At 44.8% G+C, this 21460-nt stretch overlaps 1 protein-coding gene across 1 annotated transcript in view; it reads left to right on the top strand.

Moving 5' to 3' along the window:
- Positions 1–20618, top strand: part of onecut3b (one cut homeobox 3b) — a 28352-nt gene extending 7734 nt beyond the window's left edge. Inside the window, exon 2 of the mRNA XM_061243700.1 lies at positions 20332–20618. Within this exon, the coding sequence (XP_061099684.1) occupies positions 20332–20618 (287 nt within the window). The remainder of the gene's footprint in view (positions 1–20331) is intronic.
- Positions 20619–21460: the final 842 nt, after the last annotated feature.

The raw sequence follows: 21460 nt of genomic DNA, 5'->3' as shown, positions 1-21460 counted from the left end.
TCTCAAACACACACGCTCATACCCACACACCGACATGCACATGTACTCATACACACATGCACACAGGCATGCACACATACTGAACACTAGCACACACACACACACACACACACACACACAGGCATGCACACATACCGTATACTAGCACACACACACACACACACACACACACACACACAGTGCCAAAGAATTCACCACACAGCCCGTATGGAGAGGAGGGGTAATTGGCAATAAACACAAGATGAAATGAAGCAAGATTCATTTTTCAAATGTGAGCTGCAGCTCAACTGTGTGGCAGCCGAGAAAGAGAAAGGGAAAGTGATCTGTGTAACAGCCCCATGTAATTTTTTCAATGTGATTTAGTGATTTATGTGTGCGTGCACTCGCATGTGTGAGTGTGTGAATTTGTGTGTCTTTGTGAGTGTGTGTGAGTGCGTAAATGGCCCGTATTTATATAACGCCTTTATCCAAAGTGCTGTACAACTGATGCTTCTCATTCACCAATTCACACTCGCACACCGACGGCGTTTGCTGCCATGCAAGGCACCAACCAGCTCGTCAGAAGCATTTGGGGGTCAGGTGCTTAAGGACACTTTGACACACCCAGGATGGGATCTAATCGGCAACCCTCCGATTGCCAGACAACCGCTTTTACCTCCTGAGCCAATATCGCCCCACACCGGACGCCCAACACACGTGTGTGTGTGTGTGCATGTGCGTGAGAGTGTATGCGAGTATGTGTGTGTGTGTGGGTGTGTTTACCTGTATGTGTGAGTGTGTGTGTGTGTATGTGAGAGTGTTTATGAGTAGAGTACCTGTGTGTGTGGGTGTTCGAGTGTGTGTACCTGTGTGTATATGTGAGTGTGTGCATCTGTGTGTGTGTGAGTGTGTGCATACCTGTGTATGTGAGAGTGTGTATGAGTACCTGTGTGTGTGGGTGTTCGAGTATGTGTACCTGTGTGTATATGTGAGAGTGTATGCGAGCATGTGTGTGTGTGTGGGTGTGTTTATCTGTCTGTGTATGTGTGAGTGTGTGTGTGTGTATGTGAGAGTGTGTGTGGTGAAGATTGGTGAACGAGTGCAGGGATGAGAATCAGTGTGTTTCTGCAGCCGTTTCATCAGGAACATGAGCAGTAACATGCGAGCAGCCACACACACAGCTGATCACAGCGCTGACTGGGTCAGACACGTACACGATCAGGAACTCAAAATGGTCTCCCCAACACCCATCAGATGTGACACCAGTTACCGTGGTGACTGGGGGAAGATGGCTGGTCCCCTAAAATACATCACCCTAACCCTAACATTGATCATTGCCACAATCATTTTCTGTTTATTTTCATTATTAATCTTCCATTCCGTGTGCACCAACACACACACGCACATGTAAAAACACACATGCAAGCACACACACATACTGTATGCATGCACATTGCATGCATGCAAGTAAGCACTCGAACACACACACACACACACACACACACATACAGCCACATGGACAACCACATACTCATACACTGGCATTAAAATGTGTGTGTGCGTGTGTGTTTGTGAAGCATTGCGAATACAAATGTTTATAACACTGGTCTTTTGGTCCTGTATCAGCTATGTTTGTGGGTTAAATGTTTATAACACTAGTATTTTGGTCCTGTATCAGCTATATTTGTGGGTTAAATGTTTATAACACTAGTATCTTTCGTCCTGTATCAGTATGTTTGTGGGTTAAATGTTCATAACACTAGTATTTTTCGTCCTGTATCAGCTATGTTTGTGGGTTAAATGTTTATAACACTAGTATTTTTCGTCCTGTATCAGCTATGTTTGTGGGTTAAATGTTTATAACACTAGTATTTTTCGTCCTGTATCAGCTATGTTTGTGGGTTAAATGTTTATAACACTAGTATCTTTCGTCCTGTATCAGCTATGTTTGTGGGTTAAATGTTTATAACACTAGTATTTTTCGTCCTGTATCAGCTATGTTTGTGGGTTAAATGTTCATAACACTAGTATTTTGGTCTTGTATCAGCTATGTTTGTGGGTTAAATGTTTATAACACTAGTATTTTTCGTCCTGTATCAGCTATGTTTGTGGGTTAAATGTGAAATAACACTCGTATTTTCCCGTCCGGTATCAGCTATGTTTGTGGGTTAAATGTGAAATAACTGGGGATGCCATATCATGAAAAGGAGACTGAGCTGTACTTGCGATCGACGGAGGATTAGCTTGATTTGACTTCTGGAGCCAGGGAAGGTAGAGACGGACTGCTGAAATGATCAATACACCCTTTAATAATTGATAAGCAAAAGGGATGAGAGAGAGAGAGAGAGGGAAAGAGGGAGAGAGGGGGGAGAGGGAGGGAGAGAGAGGGAGAGAGGGAGGGAGAGAGAGAGTGAGAGAGAGAAAGCGAGAGTGAAACGGGGAGAGAGAGGGCAGAGAGGGAGGGAGAGAGAGGGGGGGAGAGGGAGAGGGAGAGGGGGGGGGAGAGGGAGGATGGTATGGTTGCTGTAACTGAGTCCCTCCTCCATGTAAGCAAAGTAAAGCGCGTGGTAAATACAGAGACAGCATTAACGTTCAAGTGCCTGACCAGAGAATTTAAGTGGGGGGGGGACCCAATTTGGGGGGGAACCCAAATGATTCCCCAGGTATTTTATATTTTCAGTGAGTCAAACCGACTGAATTTTTTGTGATGATACATGTTGAATAATTTCCAATCATATCCCCAGGAGGTGACATCTCCTTTGTGTTTATATCAGCTTATCTGGATGATGTCATTTGATTGTTTTTCTTCTGAAGGTTGCCGCGACCGAGTAGCCCGCGTGCACCGCGCCTATATGTAATATTAAAGGCACTAAAGACACGGGTCTCCTTCGCGCATAGGCCCGTACGTGCGTGCGTGCACGCGCGTGCGTATGTGATTGGGTTATAGAGTGCGGTCATACGCTGCACACTGTTAAGGCCGATCCGACTCGTTCTGAATCCGTATCGATTTCCCTTCCCCCGATCTCTCCCTCCATCGCCGGAGCAGCCACCGCATCACCCAGCCCCAGCCAGCCAGCCAGCCACCCTCGCCTCGACCACCCCCTCAAGCTACGCCACTAGCCTTCAAATCAACAGTCCTCCCTGCAGCACGCGCATACACATAACCGGGCGCTAAAATACACAACATGCAAAACTTCGCCTAAACGGACGACTTCCCTCAGCAAAACATACCCTTAATACAATCAATGTGTCGTACGCAGTCATGAAAATGCGACTATGCTAATGTTCTGTCAAATGCTGGGCCGCATTAGTTTTGCAAGCAGGAACGCACTGACGATCAGACATACTGGTGCAGTGTAATATTACCTTTTTAGATTTCAATTAATGTCGCCTACTCAGTTAAAAACGCGTAAGACCTATTACACTGCATCCCTTAACACAAACAAGATATATGATCAGCTAAAAGGTCGTTTAAAATAATAATAATTAATAAACGTATTAAAATCGATTCAAGCTGATTCAAAAACGTTTAGAGTAGGTGTTATCAGGATCCTGAAAAAAACAATGTGTAAGTAAAATGTATATATTGCGAATTTTGTCACCGGTGTGGAAAAGCTTGCATTTCGAGCCGAGAGAAATGTCCACAAACCATCACATTTTTCTAGAGCTAAATCACCGCAGATCACGGACAGCGGCGGGCGCTCGACAGCGCCCCCCTCTGGCCACAGCATGTCGTCGAGCTGCCCCATCTGGAGGGAATCATTCCGGCGTCTCTGACGTCAGATGACTACCTCGACCAATATTGCATTCGGCCGGCCAACCTACGTACCGCAAGGGGAAATGTTGCCACCAAATTGTGCAGGGACCCTTATCGGGCTTTCATTTGCCTAGGACACCATCTAGAGGCACTCGCCAGCAAAAGCACCGTCTCGCACTTCATTTCCAGCATTCGCACAGGCCCAAGGCCCGTTTCCGTCCTTTAGTGACACCTGCAAGGCAGCTGCTGCCTCTCAGACTGCAAACAGCCGGTTGGTCAGCTGGCTCAGATGATGCGCGCATACCTCTTCGCTGGCACCTTTTTCCCCTTTTATACGTTTTCATAAAATCAGTCGCTACGTCACTACTGCGCGAGCTAGTTTGATAAGTCTGTCGCCACTGGTTCTGCAGTTCTGCAAAGCCGCGCGCTGCCTTCCAGGCGTCACTGAGGGACGGGGACGTGTCGTGGCCTTCAGGCAGTTTAGTCAGCTGCTTATCGTCACACACACAAAAAAAGCTCACAAACTGCGCAGGAAAGTGTCCGCCTTGAGTGGATAAACCATGGATTGAGCAAAAACAAATAATGCGTTAAATGGCTCCGGTTTGCTGAGTCTGCCATGGCTTCATATGTAGCTATACAAATATTCAATGAGCCAGCTCAGGTTGACAAGCTGGCCCCAATAGCAGAGTATCTCTACATAACTAGCGATATTATTCTCCCGATTATTCTCCCTGTGCTAAACTAAGTTACTCCTGTTTCCTAATTTCAACCGTTATTTATTACGCATTAAACCACTTGCTTAAGGCCCAGGTCAATCAGTGAGTAGCCTACGTTATCTTTCAACAAAAACCTGCAAAACCTTGTGTATTTCGGTCCGTCCAATATTGTGTCCCGTGTACGACCGTTGGTTGAGAGAGAGAGAGAGAGAGAGAGAGAGAGAGAGAGAGAGAGAGAGAGAGAGAGAGAGAGAGATAGGAGGCGGGGGGGGGGTTTGTGTTGTAAATCTCCAGCGATTTGGGCGCGGAAATGTCCGACTTTCGTCTTCCCCTTCTTCTTCGCCCGCTTATCTCTCACCCTGAAGGGTAATCGCTTATTAAAGGACCGATAATGGCTCCTTTAATGGCCGACGCACGCGGACAACTCAACTGAAAGGGGAACCGCGGAAATAAAGCGCACGCACACCACACACTGGGTCGCACGCACGCCCACCCCTATGTGATGAAGTTTTTATTATTTTTTTTTATTATATGTTTATTATAAGTCCACATTTTAAAATAAGTAGCCCAGGCTTACACAATCTGGCTATAACTTACTTGAAAGTATAATTGGCTATTCATTCCCGGTTTGTTTACAGGGCGCCATTAATTCATTTGGCCTTTAAAAACACAAATACAGTGGCAATGATGTATATCTAAATCCGTCATCAGTTTTAGGGAGTCTATAGCACGGCAAGTCGCATTGCGGTCAACCTAAAGTCTGAAATGCAGTAAAATATCATCTGTTGACAATACAAAAGAGAAACAGGTGATTTTTTTAAAATTATGATATCCGTATTTAATTCATATGAAGCTATATGATCCCAAAATGTATTTCTTATAGGCTATTTGGATAAGCCTATCGTAGTATTGTGTAGCCTATTCAGGTTCGGTCATCTATAATTTAATACAAAGCCTTTGTTAGACACGTGAAGCAGTGTTTATATAACGATTTATTTTTGTTTACTCGTGATTAGGCTATACTGAATATTATACTGAACTATTGGGCTACCCATATTGGCTAATGAACAAGTGAAATAGCCACTGCGAAAAGATCTATAGGCCTACATTTCACATGGAAATATACAAAAAATAATTTAGAATAAAGACACATTGTATTTTTCTGTATATTCGTGTTTGTGGTGAAAATGGGCCTAGTTGTACCCCAAGAGTCACGCCTTGTGAAACCTCTAGTGCCGGGCCTACACAAAAATACCGGACAGCAACGGGTGGAGTATAAAAAATAAATATAATAAGATTTAATGTAATTTTATAAAAATAATATGTTATCTAACTGCACTTGAAGCAGTGCACCCCCCCCCCCCCCTCGCGTTTGGCCTTCAGACACCCAGGCAAGTTTAACCGATTTTCACCTCTTAATTCATGGGTATCAACTCCCTTCACAAAGACATGAGATATTATACTACGACGTCAAAAATGTCAAACTACAGATCAGCATGATGTGATTTTGGATTTTATTCTCAGAAGGAATAGCGGATTTCCTATTTCCTATAGGGGTTTGTCATAGGCCTTGTCCTGCAGTTTATTTTGGTCAGGAGTTTTACGTTAAAATATGAGCCATTTAAAATGTAGTACCTCCGTAGCCTATATCTGAACTGGGCCCGCTGTCCAAGTTTGTTTTTGTCCATTGGCCATTTCAAAAGCGAGGGGTTCCAGCTCTTTGGTTTTAATTGGTAAAAAAAAACATCCCCTCGAAACAAAACGACGCGTAGAGTTTCTTCTGGTTAAAACACATTCTCGCACAGTCCTCACACCCCATGACTAAGGAGACTCGATTTTTCCCTCAAATCTACACACCTCCTAAAAAAAACCAGCAAAACCCCACCGACGTTGACCGTTATCGATCTGAGCAAAACTGCAGAATTTGGGCTTTAGGCTATGGTGTGCGCAATCAACAAAAGGAATTTGAATGGGCTACAGTAATTAATTGGCAGGCTATCTAACGAACCACTGGAGAAAAAAACCCGTTAACGGTTACAGGCAGTATACAATGTTCCAAATACAAAATTGCGCACACTATCAGCGCGTGGCTCTGGCCGTTGAAATTGTTCACATTTGTGAAAAACCAGTCTGGACTATTTACACTACCGTACTTCATCGTATCCAAAAACAGTCAACCGTCTTATTGTATCGACAGATAAACAATTTCCCCATTAAACACAGCATACAGGCTTCTTTCATGCTGAATAAAATAAGACGAATAAAACAAGGACATCACACTTGCCATACACCCAGTAGCTGCATTATCATCATCGCTAAGCATATATATAGGCCTACCCAAATGCTGAATTCGCCAGTTATTACGGTTGTTCTATCACCACAATGTCTGCGACATGTATTTATTCTTATTCTTAGCTGTACGATTGTTCATGTTGTTTCCCGTACACCTAGCCTAGTGAATGCACGTTTCTCCTTTAGTCGCCTTGGAAAAGAGCAATTGCTGAATTGATGTTCTATATTTAAACGCTACGTAATTTACCTTTAGGACAAGGAAGGCGACTAAATGCTCCGACTGTAGTTACGGAGAAAGGAAATATGTGGTCCATTAGGCCTGTATATCCTACACAGTCGAATTAGTCAAAAGACAATTCTTGCGATGCTAGGCCTCATTTAAACAACTGCGTCATTCATATATATAATATATATTCATATATTATATATATATATAAATAATCTGTCTTGAACAGACAGTGTGTGTGAAAATAATGTCTTTGCAAACTCACATTGACATTTTTAATTGAATAAAACAGGGTGTGTGTAGGCAAAATACATTTCTGTGCCAACCTTTTGAAAAAAACTAGCTATTAAATCAAGTCCTCATTGTAATGTGTGTGTGTGTGTGTGTGTGTGAGAGAGAGAGAGAGAGAGAGAGAGAGAGAGAGAGAGAGAGAGAGAGAGAGAGAGAGAGAGAGAGAGAGAGAGAGAAATCGCGCAAAAGGGCCCATTTTCTGCATAGGATGGTGAGGAACACTGTGTGGAATTGTGGAATTCAGCGGTGTTGTTTTATTTAAAAACATAAAAACAGCTCATAACTTTTTATTATTGTCGTTGATGGGTTTTTTTTTTTTTTTTTTTGGTTTTTTTTTTTTGGTTTTTAAAAAGATAATGCAGTTGTAGCCTATTGCGCCGAACATTGAGGGGCGCGTGCGATACTTTCGGTTGCAGAGCTTGGTTTGTCATACTATCTTTGTGCTCATGACGCCGCGGCGCGGCGGGAACAGTGGCTGATATGACGTGTTTCTCGCCCGCAGTAGATCCGGCCTGTGCGCCAGAGAATACGTTGCACCGCACCCAAAATCAGATCACCCCCACTCAACGCATCGATTCCAGGCAGACCGGTGGGCTGCACGGTGCGGTTAGTTATCGATACCGCCCCCCACCCACCCACATACCCAACCCAGCCTACCCCCACTGCAGCTCCTACACCTTTATAGCGTGTATTTTAATGGCAGTTTTCACAAACTCCGAATTCTGTGTTTGTCTCTCTCTCTCTCTCTCTCTCTCTCTCTCTCTCTCTCTCTCTCTCTCTCTCTCTCTCTCTCTCTCTCTCTCTCTCTCTCTATCTGTCCATCTATCTATCTGTCTGTCTATACATCTATACATCTATCTGTCTATCTATCGCAAAATATCTGTGTATCGGCTGTTGCAGTCGTTTTATTTCGGCCCTATATGCAATCAGACGTTTCAAAGCGGTATATACACACTGTTAGGCAGGCATTTAAAAAAACGTGAAACTTGAAACTTAATTTGAATAGTCACCTTTTAAAAAAATTGTAATGAAATAAAATGAACAATTTTAGAATGCCAATTGGCCCCTTTTCAGCAGGTAATAGTTACAACATTACAGGTACTGTAAATGTTAAATGATTTAGTAAAAGACTCAACCTAAAAGCCTGTATTGAATCCTTAACTTTGACTTCAAGTAAAATGAGTGTTTCCCTTCACAAGCAAGTTAGGTTTAGTGACTGCTAAACTAGGTGAACTTAGTTTGTGAAGAAACAAAATTATTAGTCTTTTACCTGAGGTAACACCTTTAAGACATTAAAAACACATAGTTTTTTCCCCTTTCTTTCAAACTCTTAATTATTAGGACCACTGTGTAATTAACATTTCTTACGGCATATGCAACTTGGCAAGCTGATGTGCCACACAACCACCTATCAACCACGGTGAAAAGGGAGCTTGATGATCAGGACTTTCTCGACACTTTAAGAGGTGCGGCATAGTATTGTAACAAACAGAATTAAACTAAAGTTAGTTTCCAAGCTGGCCAGTGTTGCCATAGAAATATTCAAATGTTCTGTTCAGCAGTTTACACTCCAGGACTCCCTTGTAAAAGAGATGTAATCTCAATCTGACTACTTCCTAGTAAAATACAGGTTAAATAGAAAATAAATAAAATACTCCTTTATCAGACTGCCGCTGGTCCTTGTGCCCAGAACCGGGCCTTCCTGGATAATCATCTATATTTGTCATCTGCATAATTATTATTTGCATTATTAATGATTTGTATAATTATTCATAAAATGTATCAATTTAATTTATATATTACATACACTCAGTGACCAATTTACGTGGTATTTAAAAGTCTTCTGCTGCTGTAGCCTATCCACTTAAAGGTTTGACGTGTTGTGTGTTCAGAGATGCTCTTCTGCACACCACTGTTGTGATGTGTGGCTATTTGTATTATTGTCACCTTCCTGGCAGCTTTGAACAGTCTGGCCCTTCTCCTCTGACCTCTCTCACGGCATTCTCTGCTGACTCTAGAGACTGTTGTGCGTGGAAATCCCAGAAGATCAGCAGTTTCTGAGATACTCCCTGAGTCACTTAGATCACAATTCTTCCCTACTCTGACATTTGGTCTGAAAAACAGCTGCACCTCCTTGAGCACATCTGTATGCTTTTATGCATTTAGTTGCTGTCACAAGATTGTCTGATTAAATATTTGCATTAACACGCTGGTGTATAGGTCTACCTAATAAAGTGATCACTGAGTGTATAACACTACTGTTAAATGAACTAACTCTCCTCCTCTGGTCAAGGTTTCTTCCTGTTAGTCAGGGAGTTTTCCCTTGCCACTGGCACCCCAGGCTTGCTCTGAGGGGGTAGCAGGCCTGTGCTCTCATTTTAAAAAGCGCTATACAAATAAAATAGAATTTAACTGAATTGAATTGAAGCTTAGGCAGGTTTAATTGACAGACAGTTTACAGTTTTATTGACCGTCCTTTGCTTTCGGAGTGACGGCATTCCACTGGCTGCCGGCTGCACGTTTGCAGTTAAAATGCATTGACCTTTGACCTGGCCGTTGACCCCACGGTTCTCTTCTGGAAGCGCTAATCAGAAATGACGTTCTTAAACGAGGTAGCAAACACACTTCACAGCGAAAAGGCACAAGGCCTCTTCTCTGTAGAAAATAAAGAGTTAAACACCGATATGGTTATTATTATTATTATTATTATTATTATTATTATTATCACTATTGATACTACTGGCGGAGATGCTTACCTAATGTTTTGGTTTTTGGTTTTGGTTTTGGTTTTGGTTTCCCCCCCCCCCCCCCTCCAAACAGGTCAGTTCCTGAATCTCTGGTTGTTATGCTGGCCCTCTTTATTTAAACGGGGGGATTTTACTGCACTGTAAAACCAGTTTACTCACTGATATGGTTGAAATTAGTACAGCAAGTCAATCTATTCAGGTAATCACTGGCCTTGCAGACTCCAGTGAAACGTATATAGATACACACCCTTTTATATAGATACATATATCTTAAAATAGATATTTAAGTTGAGACAACCCAATTTGTTTAACAAGTACTGCACGTAGGACTCCGCAGTGACATTCAAACCACGTGGTGCTGCGACCACTGGTCTGTCCCGGCAAATAGGAAACGTTCTCACGATGTTGTCGCAGTGTTGTGGCAATATTATAACACTGCCAACACATTCCGGTAACATCGTGAGAACATTCTGCGTTGGCAGGGGGAGGCTGCCTCTCAATAAAGACGACGTTTAAAGCACTGAACAAAGGACTTAAAGGCCAATCGGCCAGTTTTTACCGCGGCGGCGCAGTGTCGCTCGACTGAAATCGCAGAACGTTCGAGAACGCTCTATTGTGGCCCGGCATAGACAGTGGCCGTTGTCAAAAAGTACAAATGCACTCTAGTCGCACTAAACTAAATCACTAAATCACCGACATCGTCGGTCACAGCGACGCTCTTTCGCTGTGACTATAAACTGGCTTTAACACACGTCACAGCCGACCTTTTACACCTCATTCCATGCGGTTTCTCTCATTACCGTACCACCGCGGTGTGTGGCCGCGCGTCTGTTATTAATGAACTGAATAAACCTTCCGGGTTCCTCCGCAGCTCAATAGTGTATTTTTCACAACTCGACTGTATTTGCCGGGGACTTCTGGGAATCGAACGATTGCTGGTTCGACACACTGTAAAAATTGCTGTAAAATGATTACAGTAGCCTACTTTACCGGCGAATCTGCTGCCAATTACTGCAAAATGTACAGCACATTGTTTCCAGTGAATAAGTACATACATTATTTTTAACAAACTGTGGGGGTAAAGTCATGGTAGTAAGTTGGCCTGCTTGTCTGTACTGTAACACATTTTACTGTAACTTTGGCAGTACTGTTCTGACAGTAGAGTTGCCATTAAAGCGCTGTAATTTTACAGCGCAGGATGTGGGTTTCAGAATAAAAGCGCATTTCTTTCAGATGTGATGTAGGTATCACATCATCATCACAAGCACTGACAAGCATTTCTGAGGTATGTCTTTCTGTTTAAAACCCATTACAAATAAAATATAGAATTTATAGAATAGAACACTATTTTTCCCAAAGGAGCACATCAGGTAGGCTATATGTGTGTACTTTTACGACTTTTATGATTTAACAACAACTTCAATGATGACCTTCAGCAATGCCCAAACTGAAAATATTTGGAAATATTTGGAAAAGACATGTATTTTAATATACATACTTATATATTTAATCAATTTATTACACATATTACACATATATTGTACGTCATATATTTAAATATTCAAAATGGGCCCTACTGCATACGTATGACATGTATTCATTGCATACATTTAAAATGCATCAGCACTCACCCTTAACACATATCTAACAAAAATATATTCAAATACATGTTGCTAATTAATGCTTTTCCTACACACACTTCCTGATATATATGAATAGGTTTATATATGCATATATATGACCTCTCTCTATGGGCGATTTATTAAAGGAAAGGGAGCCACTCATAAGCCTCCCCCCGTACAATATTTCCATATTTTTTTTCAGACAAAGTTCTGTAAGCTGACTCCGACTCTGCCGTCTCTGCTTACCCGGGGTTTGCCGGATTACTCCGTAGACCCCCCCCCCCCCCCCCCCCCCTCACACCGCCCCCCCCACCCCGCCCGATTCTCCCCCCCCCCCCCCCACGTCTCCACACCGCCCTGGCAGCCTTCCCCAGCACAAATCCCACCAGCTGTTGCTCTCTCCCTTATTTTCACTCTGATTGATTTTTCTGATAGTGCAGACAATGCCCGGCCGGGGGAGCGGCAGTGGGCACATGTTCTGCTGCGTGTGAACGGCTGAGCGCAGGACTTAGGGAGGAGAAACACAAGAAGCGCAGGAAAATTACTCCCCGTTTGTGCACGTAAAATATGAATCGGGACCACCGCACATACCCCATACGGTACTCTTATCGGGGGTTGTTAGTTTAACTCTTAAGATTTAGATTCGATTTGTTCAATTGAATCAAATCTAAATGTCAGAGTTAAAGGTACTCTTATCGGAGTTGTTCGTTTAGCTCTTAAGATTTAGATTCGATTCGTTGAATTGAATCAAATCTAAGAGTTAAAGGTACTCTCATCAGACTTGATTTTGTGTTAGGCATCGTGCTGTGCATATTAAAATCAACTCTGATACTAGTACATTTAACTCTTTAAGATTTAGATTTGATTTCATTCATTAAATCAAATAAATCTAACCAAATCAAAATCTAGTAGTTGGATGAATGGATATTTCACCACGGTAAACATACAGTACGATATTGTTGAAAACATACAGTACTATTAGTAAAAACACCGGAAGTGAACTGTCCCTTTGACATCATAAAAACATTTGGGATAAAAAGGCCCCATGACCCTATAAACTGCACCCCACCAAAATCAATGTGTTTAAAGGGGCACCTGTTGATTCTGAGTATAAATTGAATTGTAGCCTACCCTTCCACCCCCCTCTCTCCTCCCACTTGAGTGCTCCTTGACCTAGCAGCCCCCCACCTCCCCCCTTTAGCATTGAAGTGGTCATGATTGCTGGCCCTTCCCTAGTCTAAGCCCTGAGAGGGAGAGGAAGGGGGGGGGGTCATATGAAGAGAATGGCCTGGTATTGACTCCCAAAGGGTAGGCCTCAAGTAGAGGAATGACAAAGAAACAAGAACAAAATTATACATACTAGCTAAGGGAGGAGCACTCAATTTGGGGGGGGGGGGCACTTGGTAGGCTCCAGAGGTGCCGATTCCACTGGGAGAGAAAATAAGGGGGGGGGTTAACCCTTTAAGTGTGAGGTCACAAATATGTTATTGGCATGTTCTTAACTGAACATTCTAATGCTGATGCAACAACCACTACTGATACCTGAAAGCAGTGGAGTTCTAGAACACTTCATTTTAGAAAATAGCATTCCAAAAAAAAACCTACTCCTCAAAGGGTTTTCATGAGGAAAAATATTATTTTTTTGTTTTGTTTTGCTTTGCCGTTGCTGTCAGTTGCCAGTACTCCAGGGTGGCATGTGGTAAGTCAGTGCCTTGGCCCGACGCACGGAGGGTTGGACGTTTAAAATTCAACACAGGGTGCAACGCAGGGCAGAGTGTTGGTAAGCGTGCTGCACAGCATGGCTTTAGTCCGTTTCTTTCCAACATTCCGAGGCAGTGTTCTAGAACTCCACTGCCTTCAGTCAGCGGTAGTGACTGTGACATCAGCATCAGAACGTTCATTAAAGAACAATAGAGTCACACATGTGTGATCTCGCCCACCTCCCCCCCCGGAAAAGCAGGCATTATGACTGGAATCGTGAGCATATTAGCACAGATTCTCCCTCATTACATTAGGCTCCAGGGCCAGAGGCGGAGCAGTGGCTGGGAGCGTGGTGGGGGGCGGGCCCCGGCTCGGGACACGCCGGGCCCGTTGAATAAGTGTTCTGTGAAACGGTTTTAAAGCGCGGGGCCAATCGATAGAGGCGCCATCAATCTGTGAGCAGATTAAAACAACGGCAAACTACAACCGCCACAATACGGACCAAACAAAAGGAACAAACCAGCAAAACAAAACGAAAAAAAAAAAACACGTTTCTTTCCAGTGTAGAACTCAGGCGATTTGTTATTTGTCCTTGCTTGTAACCCACTCTTAGTCAACACACACACACACCTTTTCCCCCCCGTACTGAAACGCGGCTGATTGGATCGTCGCACTGTCGTAGCACACACACAAAAGATAATGCACCAATCAGCAAAGTACGTGCTTAGACAAGGCCAACGCACTGAAAGCACTACCCTCAAAATAATATCCTCATGAACGTGGGCGACCAGCGGAGGATGTTGTCTTCTTTACCATGAAGATGTACAATTAGTAACAGACAGTACTGAAATAAAACGGAACGGGATTTTTCTTTGTTATTGAACTGGCCTTATTTTATTCAGCAAACAGTGTAGGACAGCTCTGATTTACCAGAGCAATGAGGTGATGGTCATCATGAGCAAAGGCCTCCCAAACACCCCATTTTCAGCTTTTACATATTCACAATTCTGTAATTACCCATAATTATGTTTCTGATACACTGATACACCTGGCTAACCTGATATAAGATCTCCTCTTCAAACTGCAGGCATGCCCTCCTAGGACCCTGATAAGAAATTGCCCATAATTTTGAGAAAATATATTTTCGTAATTGTGTCTATGTTTTTACTTTATATGTAATAAAGTAATAAAAAGTCTGAAATCAGAGAGGGAAATGCTGACAACAGCATGATAAAGATATGTAGGCCATTTTGTGGAGTAGAGAAGGTTTTCTTTTTCTTCACAATTCCAAGTCAGTGTTCTAGAACTCTTAGTGATTGTGACGTCGGCATTAGAACGTTCCGCTAAGAACATTCTAGTCACACATCTGTGGCCTCACACCTCAAAGGGTTAAACCAAAGCTCACCTGTGAGGCTTGCTGGACATTATGACTGCAGCAAATCAGATTTTTATTCCCGATTCTTCTGAGAACCGGCGATGATTAAATGACTTGAAACCTGACCTGGCCAGAATTAATCCCTCAAATTTGAAGATGTACCGAGCGCCAGTTCCTCTGGTATAAAGTCTCACCCCTACCCCATGTCACAAAAAAAAACAGAACAATCTACCTATTGCCATACTATCACTGTACTTTCATCAGCACCACTGACTTCCACAAACTAAACTTTGTCAGACATTAGTCATGGGAATCTTGGTAGCAGTGGTGAGGCTGTCACCTTGGTAACGACCAGTCGTTTTTGTTTTATTTGGATCCCCATAAGTACATGATCTTGTATTGCATCATTCTATGGACTGTTCTGTTATGTCTCTGTGTGTCTTCTTATACACGCCTGTGTCCCAGACGATCAGCAGTTTCTGAGCTACTCAAACCACCCTGTCTGTCACCAACAATCATTCCACAGTCACAAAGTCACATAGATCACATTTCTTCTGCATACTGACCTGCAAACCTCTTGACCACATCTGCTTGCTTTTATGCATTTAGTTGCTCCTACATGATTGGCTGAGTAAATATTTGCATTAACAACCTGGTGTACAGGTTTACCTAATAAAGTGGTCACTCAGTGTACATACATACATACATACACACATACATACAGACAGATATACCCAATAAAATACCACAAGAATCCCCTATGTTAATTAGAACAGTATGACCATTGCAAAAGCATAACACAATTTAAATCTACCACATTAACATTATGATTATTTCAAATATCAGATATGAATCAGTCAATAAAGCAATCAAAAGATTTTAAAAAAACAGAGCAGGAGCAGTTGGAAAGTGTGAGACAGGACTCTGCGCTGGACAGAGAGCAGACGCAGACACAGGTCTCTGTGAAACAGGAACTCACCAGTCCCGAGTTCCTGTTTGACACTTTCCACTGGTCGTGCTCCAGCTGCTACCCATTGCCAAGGCGACAGCCTCATTGCTGGTACCAAGATTCCCATGACTAATGTGTGTCGATCGCCATAACCTGGAAACAAAACAAAAAAAATGTGATCATGACTAGTTGCTATAGCACGACGGACGGAATGATTGGTCCCGTGTTATGAAACGATATCGTTCCCTGCATTTTCATACACGTTTCTTACCCAGAACACCTTGCGATACGATCATTTTCTACCAGTTTCTGCTGCCGGGTGTATCCTGAAGCAATCTGAGCCTAGAACCAAGGGCAACACCGTGCAGGGGAAACTCACCACCTGGGATTTTACCCAACAGCCCTGAGATTAAAAGCCAGGATTCCAGACCACGATGCATCGCTGCTGTGCAAGACAGTGCTGACGCCAGTTCGGTCAAACCACACTTAATATATACTGCACAAAGGTTCCACACATTTGCACATACAATATGTGAATACCAATAAAATCGTCCCTACATGGACATACATTTAGATATATATATAGGCTACATGCACACACGTTTGTGTTTATACACACACATACACCCGCACACACACACACACAGGCAATCTAAAATGAATGAGAGCACTGCCCTTTGTATATGTACGTTGTGAGTAAGATACTGCTCTCGGTGTGGTGGGCATCTGTAGATCTTTCTGCTGTGTGTGTGTGTGTGTGTGTGTGTGTGTGTGTGTGTGCGCGCGCGCGCTTTCCTGTAGCGCTAAAAGCTGCAATGATCGATTTTCCTCCCGTTTTCTGCGGCACACGTGGCCCAGTAATCACGACTCCCCTCCTCGTGGATCGATGGCTATTGATCAGCGAGCCCGGAGCGCGCGAGCGCCGGGCGACACCATGAGGCGGGAAAGCGGAACGAACAACAGACATGAACACAAACAACAACAACAACAAAAAAACCTAAACTCCGTAGGTACATTCTCAGAAATACCGTGGAAGCGCATTTTTATTCTTTAAGGAACACATTTCCTGAATGTATCCTGAATTGTACAATAGGCAAATTACCAGCAAAAAGGTACCGTGGCCACGATTTTATGGAACCAACAACAAAGCAACAAGATCTGTACCTTTTTTCGTGAGAATTCGACATGAAATTATAACACACGTGACTAGTACAAAACTTTCGTTTGAAAAGCCTTCAAAAGATGTTACATTCCACATTGCCTTTCTGTGGAAAAAGATTGTTGTCATGACTATGAACTATAGGATGTTGGAAATATAACGGGTGGTCCTCGAAGCGAGATGTCAGGTAAACAAAAATGCAGCGCAATATACTCAGTGTAATCAAACTGGTCACAGTGACCATCTTCACTGTCCAACTGGGCACAGTGACCATCCAGTTGTTTCCCACCAAAAAAAAAACCCCAGTATGTGTTATGTCTTTGGGTTTTGGGGGAGGAACGGTAAGAGGCATATTTATTTAGAGTCGTGAGTTAACGAAGTGCAGCTGAAGAAAAATACGTGTTGACAAGTGTACGACATTTGTTTATAGTCGCTGTGTTGGTGCTACAGTGGCCTGCAGCCACACTGCCAACTGGCACCCACAGGTTGAGTTGAGAGATTTTAAACAATGACAACAAACGTCAGTGCCTCTTATCGTCGGTTTGGTGTGTCCGGGCCTTAAGCCCACAGAAGCGACCGACGACCGCGTCCGGAGTGAGAAACGGGTTCTTGCGATGCGCCGGGGGTACGCACGCCCGCACGCCCGCAGTGTTGACTGTTGACGTAGAATATGAAAATGATGGATGCGCGCCAGGGGGTGGGGGGGTTAGACGGCGGCAGTAAACAGATTTGACTGCGAGGGGGGGGCGGAGATCGATGGGGTCCACTGCTGTAATTAGACACACAGCGCCACGGACCAGCATAAGCCGCTTCTGCTCAATCGCTTCTTCTTAGACAGAGAGAGAGAGAGAGAGAGAGAGAGAGAGAGAGAGAGAGAGAGAGAGAAAGAAAGAGAGGGAGAGAGAGAAAGAGAGAGGGAGAGAGAGGGAGATATTACAGTGATGAGTAATAGAGAGGTGGTAAACTGAAAATGAAGTAGAAAATAATATAAATCGTAGGAGAATGGGGGGCTGCACGTGAGGGGCTGCACGTGAACGGCGCTCGGTTTACTTCACGTCTTTTATTGGATAGCAACGGTCTTTACATTAAAAACCTAATCTATTCATTAAAAACTCATTCGGACAGAAGAAAATACCGAATTAGACCAATTATATAAACTATATATGAGCATAAATACAATTGAACAAATGAACCAGAGTTAATCAAATTAAGTAAATTAAATCAAGTAAATTAGGCATTTGAACAAAATAGGGCGATTAAGTAATAACGTATTTAATTAAGCAATTTATCAAAAACAAAAGCTTCATCTAAACAACTTATAACGCTACAAGAACTAATATTATTAACAAGTCCGTGTCCGTGAGGACAACAAGAAGGAAGAATATCCTGCCCGGGTTTCTCTCGAGGCCTAGCAGAGCCGATGTCCCTCCTCGTGGCTGTGGACTATATAACCGGCTCTTTTCAATGGCCCGGCGTCCATTTCTCTCTCGCCAGTGTCCGCCACAGCGCCGTTCGTGGCGGGTAGTTTCGTTCAGACGCACCAGCTCGTGCGCTTCGTCATTGAGCTTACGGACAGCACGTGCTGCAGTCACGGTTAATGTCGGGAGCGCGTAGTTGTCTGTTATATCGAGAGAACGTCCACCGCAAAATAACAAAATGGTGGTCGGTGAGGAGCGGATGATGGGCAGCAGAGAGCACAGCTGGAAATAAGTAAAAAGATCAAAGACGTAGGAAGGTGGGCAGGGAGAACACAGAACGATTCGATAACTTTTTTTTTTACCACCTTTTCCACCACCACCTGCCCGTTTCTTTGTCTGGCTGACTTCCTCACCTTCTGCCCCGACCCCCACAGTGCAAGCAACTCACCCAGCCGACAGAAAACTCTCCCACAACGTTGCTGCAATGTAGTGCCAATGTTATAACGGGGACAAAACATTCCGGGAACATTTCGTGTTAGCTGGGTACTGAGGGTTGTTATTAAAGGGCCACGCACATCAGCGTTCTTTTCCTGGCTCCAGGATCTAAAACGCCCACAAAAGCTTCTCAAAAAGGAGTGACGTAGGTTTTTTTTTAAAAGTCCTTAACACTGCTCCTCTGCCTCTTGCGTTCAAGCTTTCTGTGTTAACATTTAGCAACGTCTCCAAATAATCATGCAAGAACATAAGTCAAGTCGTTTTACATACAGCTCAGAAAAATGGCAATTAGACCCTAAAATATGCATACTTCTACTATAAATTGCAATTGTTTTACTTGAATCAGTATAAAACACAAATCAAAAGCTCCAGGACTACATGAAAATCTCCAAAACATGAAAACTATGCATGTGGGCCTTTAAGATCTCTTCAATCGTTTCAAGGACAAAACAACTGAGCCGAGGCAACTGTGACATCACTGTAGAGAGCAGAGAGGGACTGGGAAACACCAATCACAGAGCACCATGGTAACAACCACGATAGCAACAGCAACCAGAAAGTATCCACTAATCACAGTGTGTATTGTTACCCTGGTTGCTATCATTACATTACATTAATGGCATTTGGCAGACGCTCTTATCCAGAGTGACATACAGTTGATTAGACTAAGCAGGAGACAATCCTCCCCTGGAGCAATGCAGGGTTAAGGGCCTTGCTCAAGGGCCCAACGGCTGTGCGGCTCTTATTGTGGCTACACCGGGGATCGAACCCCCGACCTTGCGGTATCAAGTATCAAAACGCACAGTCCCTAAAATGAATCCACACAATCCTTATGAAGAGAATGTGCATTTAAACGAGCCCGTAAATTCTGTAGCTTTATGATGTCACAGCTATACGCTCATTTGCCTTCAGCATGGCCCAGCGCGTAGCTGGAATAAACCCCAGCGCTCCATCCATCCATTATCCTAACCCGCTTATCCTGAACAGGGTCGCAGGGGGGCTGGAGCCTATCCCAGCATACATTGGGCGAAAGGCAGGAATACACCCTGGACAGGTCGCCATTCCATCGCAGGGCACACACACCATTCACTCACACACTCATACCTATGGGCAATTTAGACTCTCCAATCAGCCTAACCTGCATGTCTTTGGACTGTGTGAGGAAACCGGACTACCCGGAGGAAACCCACGCAGACACGGGGAGAACATGCAAACTCCACACAGAGAGGCCCCGGCCAACTGGGATTCGAACCCAGGACCTCCTCACTGTGAGGCGGCAGTGCTACCCACTGCACCATCCGTCACCACAGACAGTTCAGTTCACATTGGAGCTAGCCAGCCAATCAGAACTGAGGTTCGCGGATATCGATGAGCCTTAAAGTCACAGTCACTAAAACAGCCTGTTCTGGAGACCTGGACACGCAGCCTCGTACAACTGAATTTATTTTCTTCCAACATGCTTTTTCATTCCCATCAAATAACATCAGTTTTTTTTCTCTCTCTCCTTCTCTCTCTTTTCTTTTTCTGTTTCTTTCCTCCTTTCTTCTCCCCCCCACCCTTAACTTTCTGAAACCCCCCTAAACCCCCCCCCCCCCCCCCCCCAGCCTGCAAGCGCAAGGAGCAGGAGCAGCACAAAGACCGGAACCTGGCGCCCAAAAAACAGCGGCTGGTCTTCACGGACCTGCAGCGGCGCACCCTCATCGCCATATTCAAGGAGAACAAGCGGCCCTCCAAAGAGATGCAGCACACCATCTCCCAGCAGCTGGGCCTGGAGCTCTCCACCATCAGCAACTTCTTCATGAACGCCCGGCGCCGCTGCGTGGACCGCTGGCAGGACGAGCACGGCCACGGCCAGCCGGGCACCTCCGCCCCGGCCTTCTCCAAGGCCTGATACAACATGCCCCCCCAACCCTAACCCTCCGCCCCGACCTTCTCCAAGGCCTGATACAACATGCCCCCCCCCCCCAACCCGGACCCTCCGCCCCGACCTTCTCCAAGGCCTGATACAACATGCCCCCCCAACCCTAACCCTCCGCCCTGACCTTCTCCAAGGCCTGATACAACATGCCCCCCCCCACCCCAACCCGGACCCTCCGCCCCGACCTTCTCCAAGGCCTGATACAACATGCCCCCCCAACCCTAACCCTCCGCCCTGACCTTCTCCAAGGCCTGATACAACATGCCCCCCCACCCCCAACCCGGACCCTCCGCCCCGACCTTCTCCAAGGCCTGATACAACATGCCCCCCGCCCCCCAACCCTGACCCTCTGCCCCGACCTTCTCCAAGGCCTGATACAACATGCCCCCCCAACCCTGACCCTCTGCCCCGACCTTCCCCAAGGCCTGATACAACATGCCCCCCCCAACCCTGACCCTCCGCCCCGACCTTCTCCAAGGCCTGATACAACATGCCCCCCCAACCCTAACCCTCCGCCCTGACCTTCTCCAAGGCCTGATACAACATGCCCCCCCAACCCTGACCCTCTGCCCTGACCATCTCCAAGGCCTGATACAACATGCCCCCCCGCCCCCCAACCCTGACCCTCTGCCCCGACCTTCTCCAAGGCCTGATACAACATGCCCCCCAACCCTGACCCTCTGCCCCGACCTTCCCCAAGGCCTGATACAACATGCCCCCCCCAACCCTGACCCTCCGCCCCGACCTTCTCCAAGGCCTGATACAACATGCCCCCTAACCCTCCAGACCAACTCTACCAATCACCTTCTCCAGAC

This window comes from Conger conger, chromosome 5 (genome assembly GCF_963514075.1).
Source record: "Conger conger chromosome 5, fConCon1.1, whole genome shotgun sequence".
NCBI classification, from domain to species: Eukaryota; Metazoa; Chordata; class Actinopteri; order Anguilliformes; family Congridae; genus Conger; species Conger conger.
This window is presented reverse-complemented; position numbering and strand designations above follow the sequence as displayed.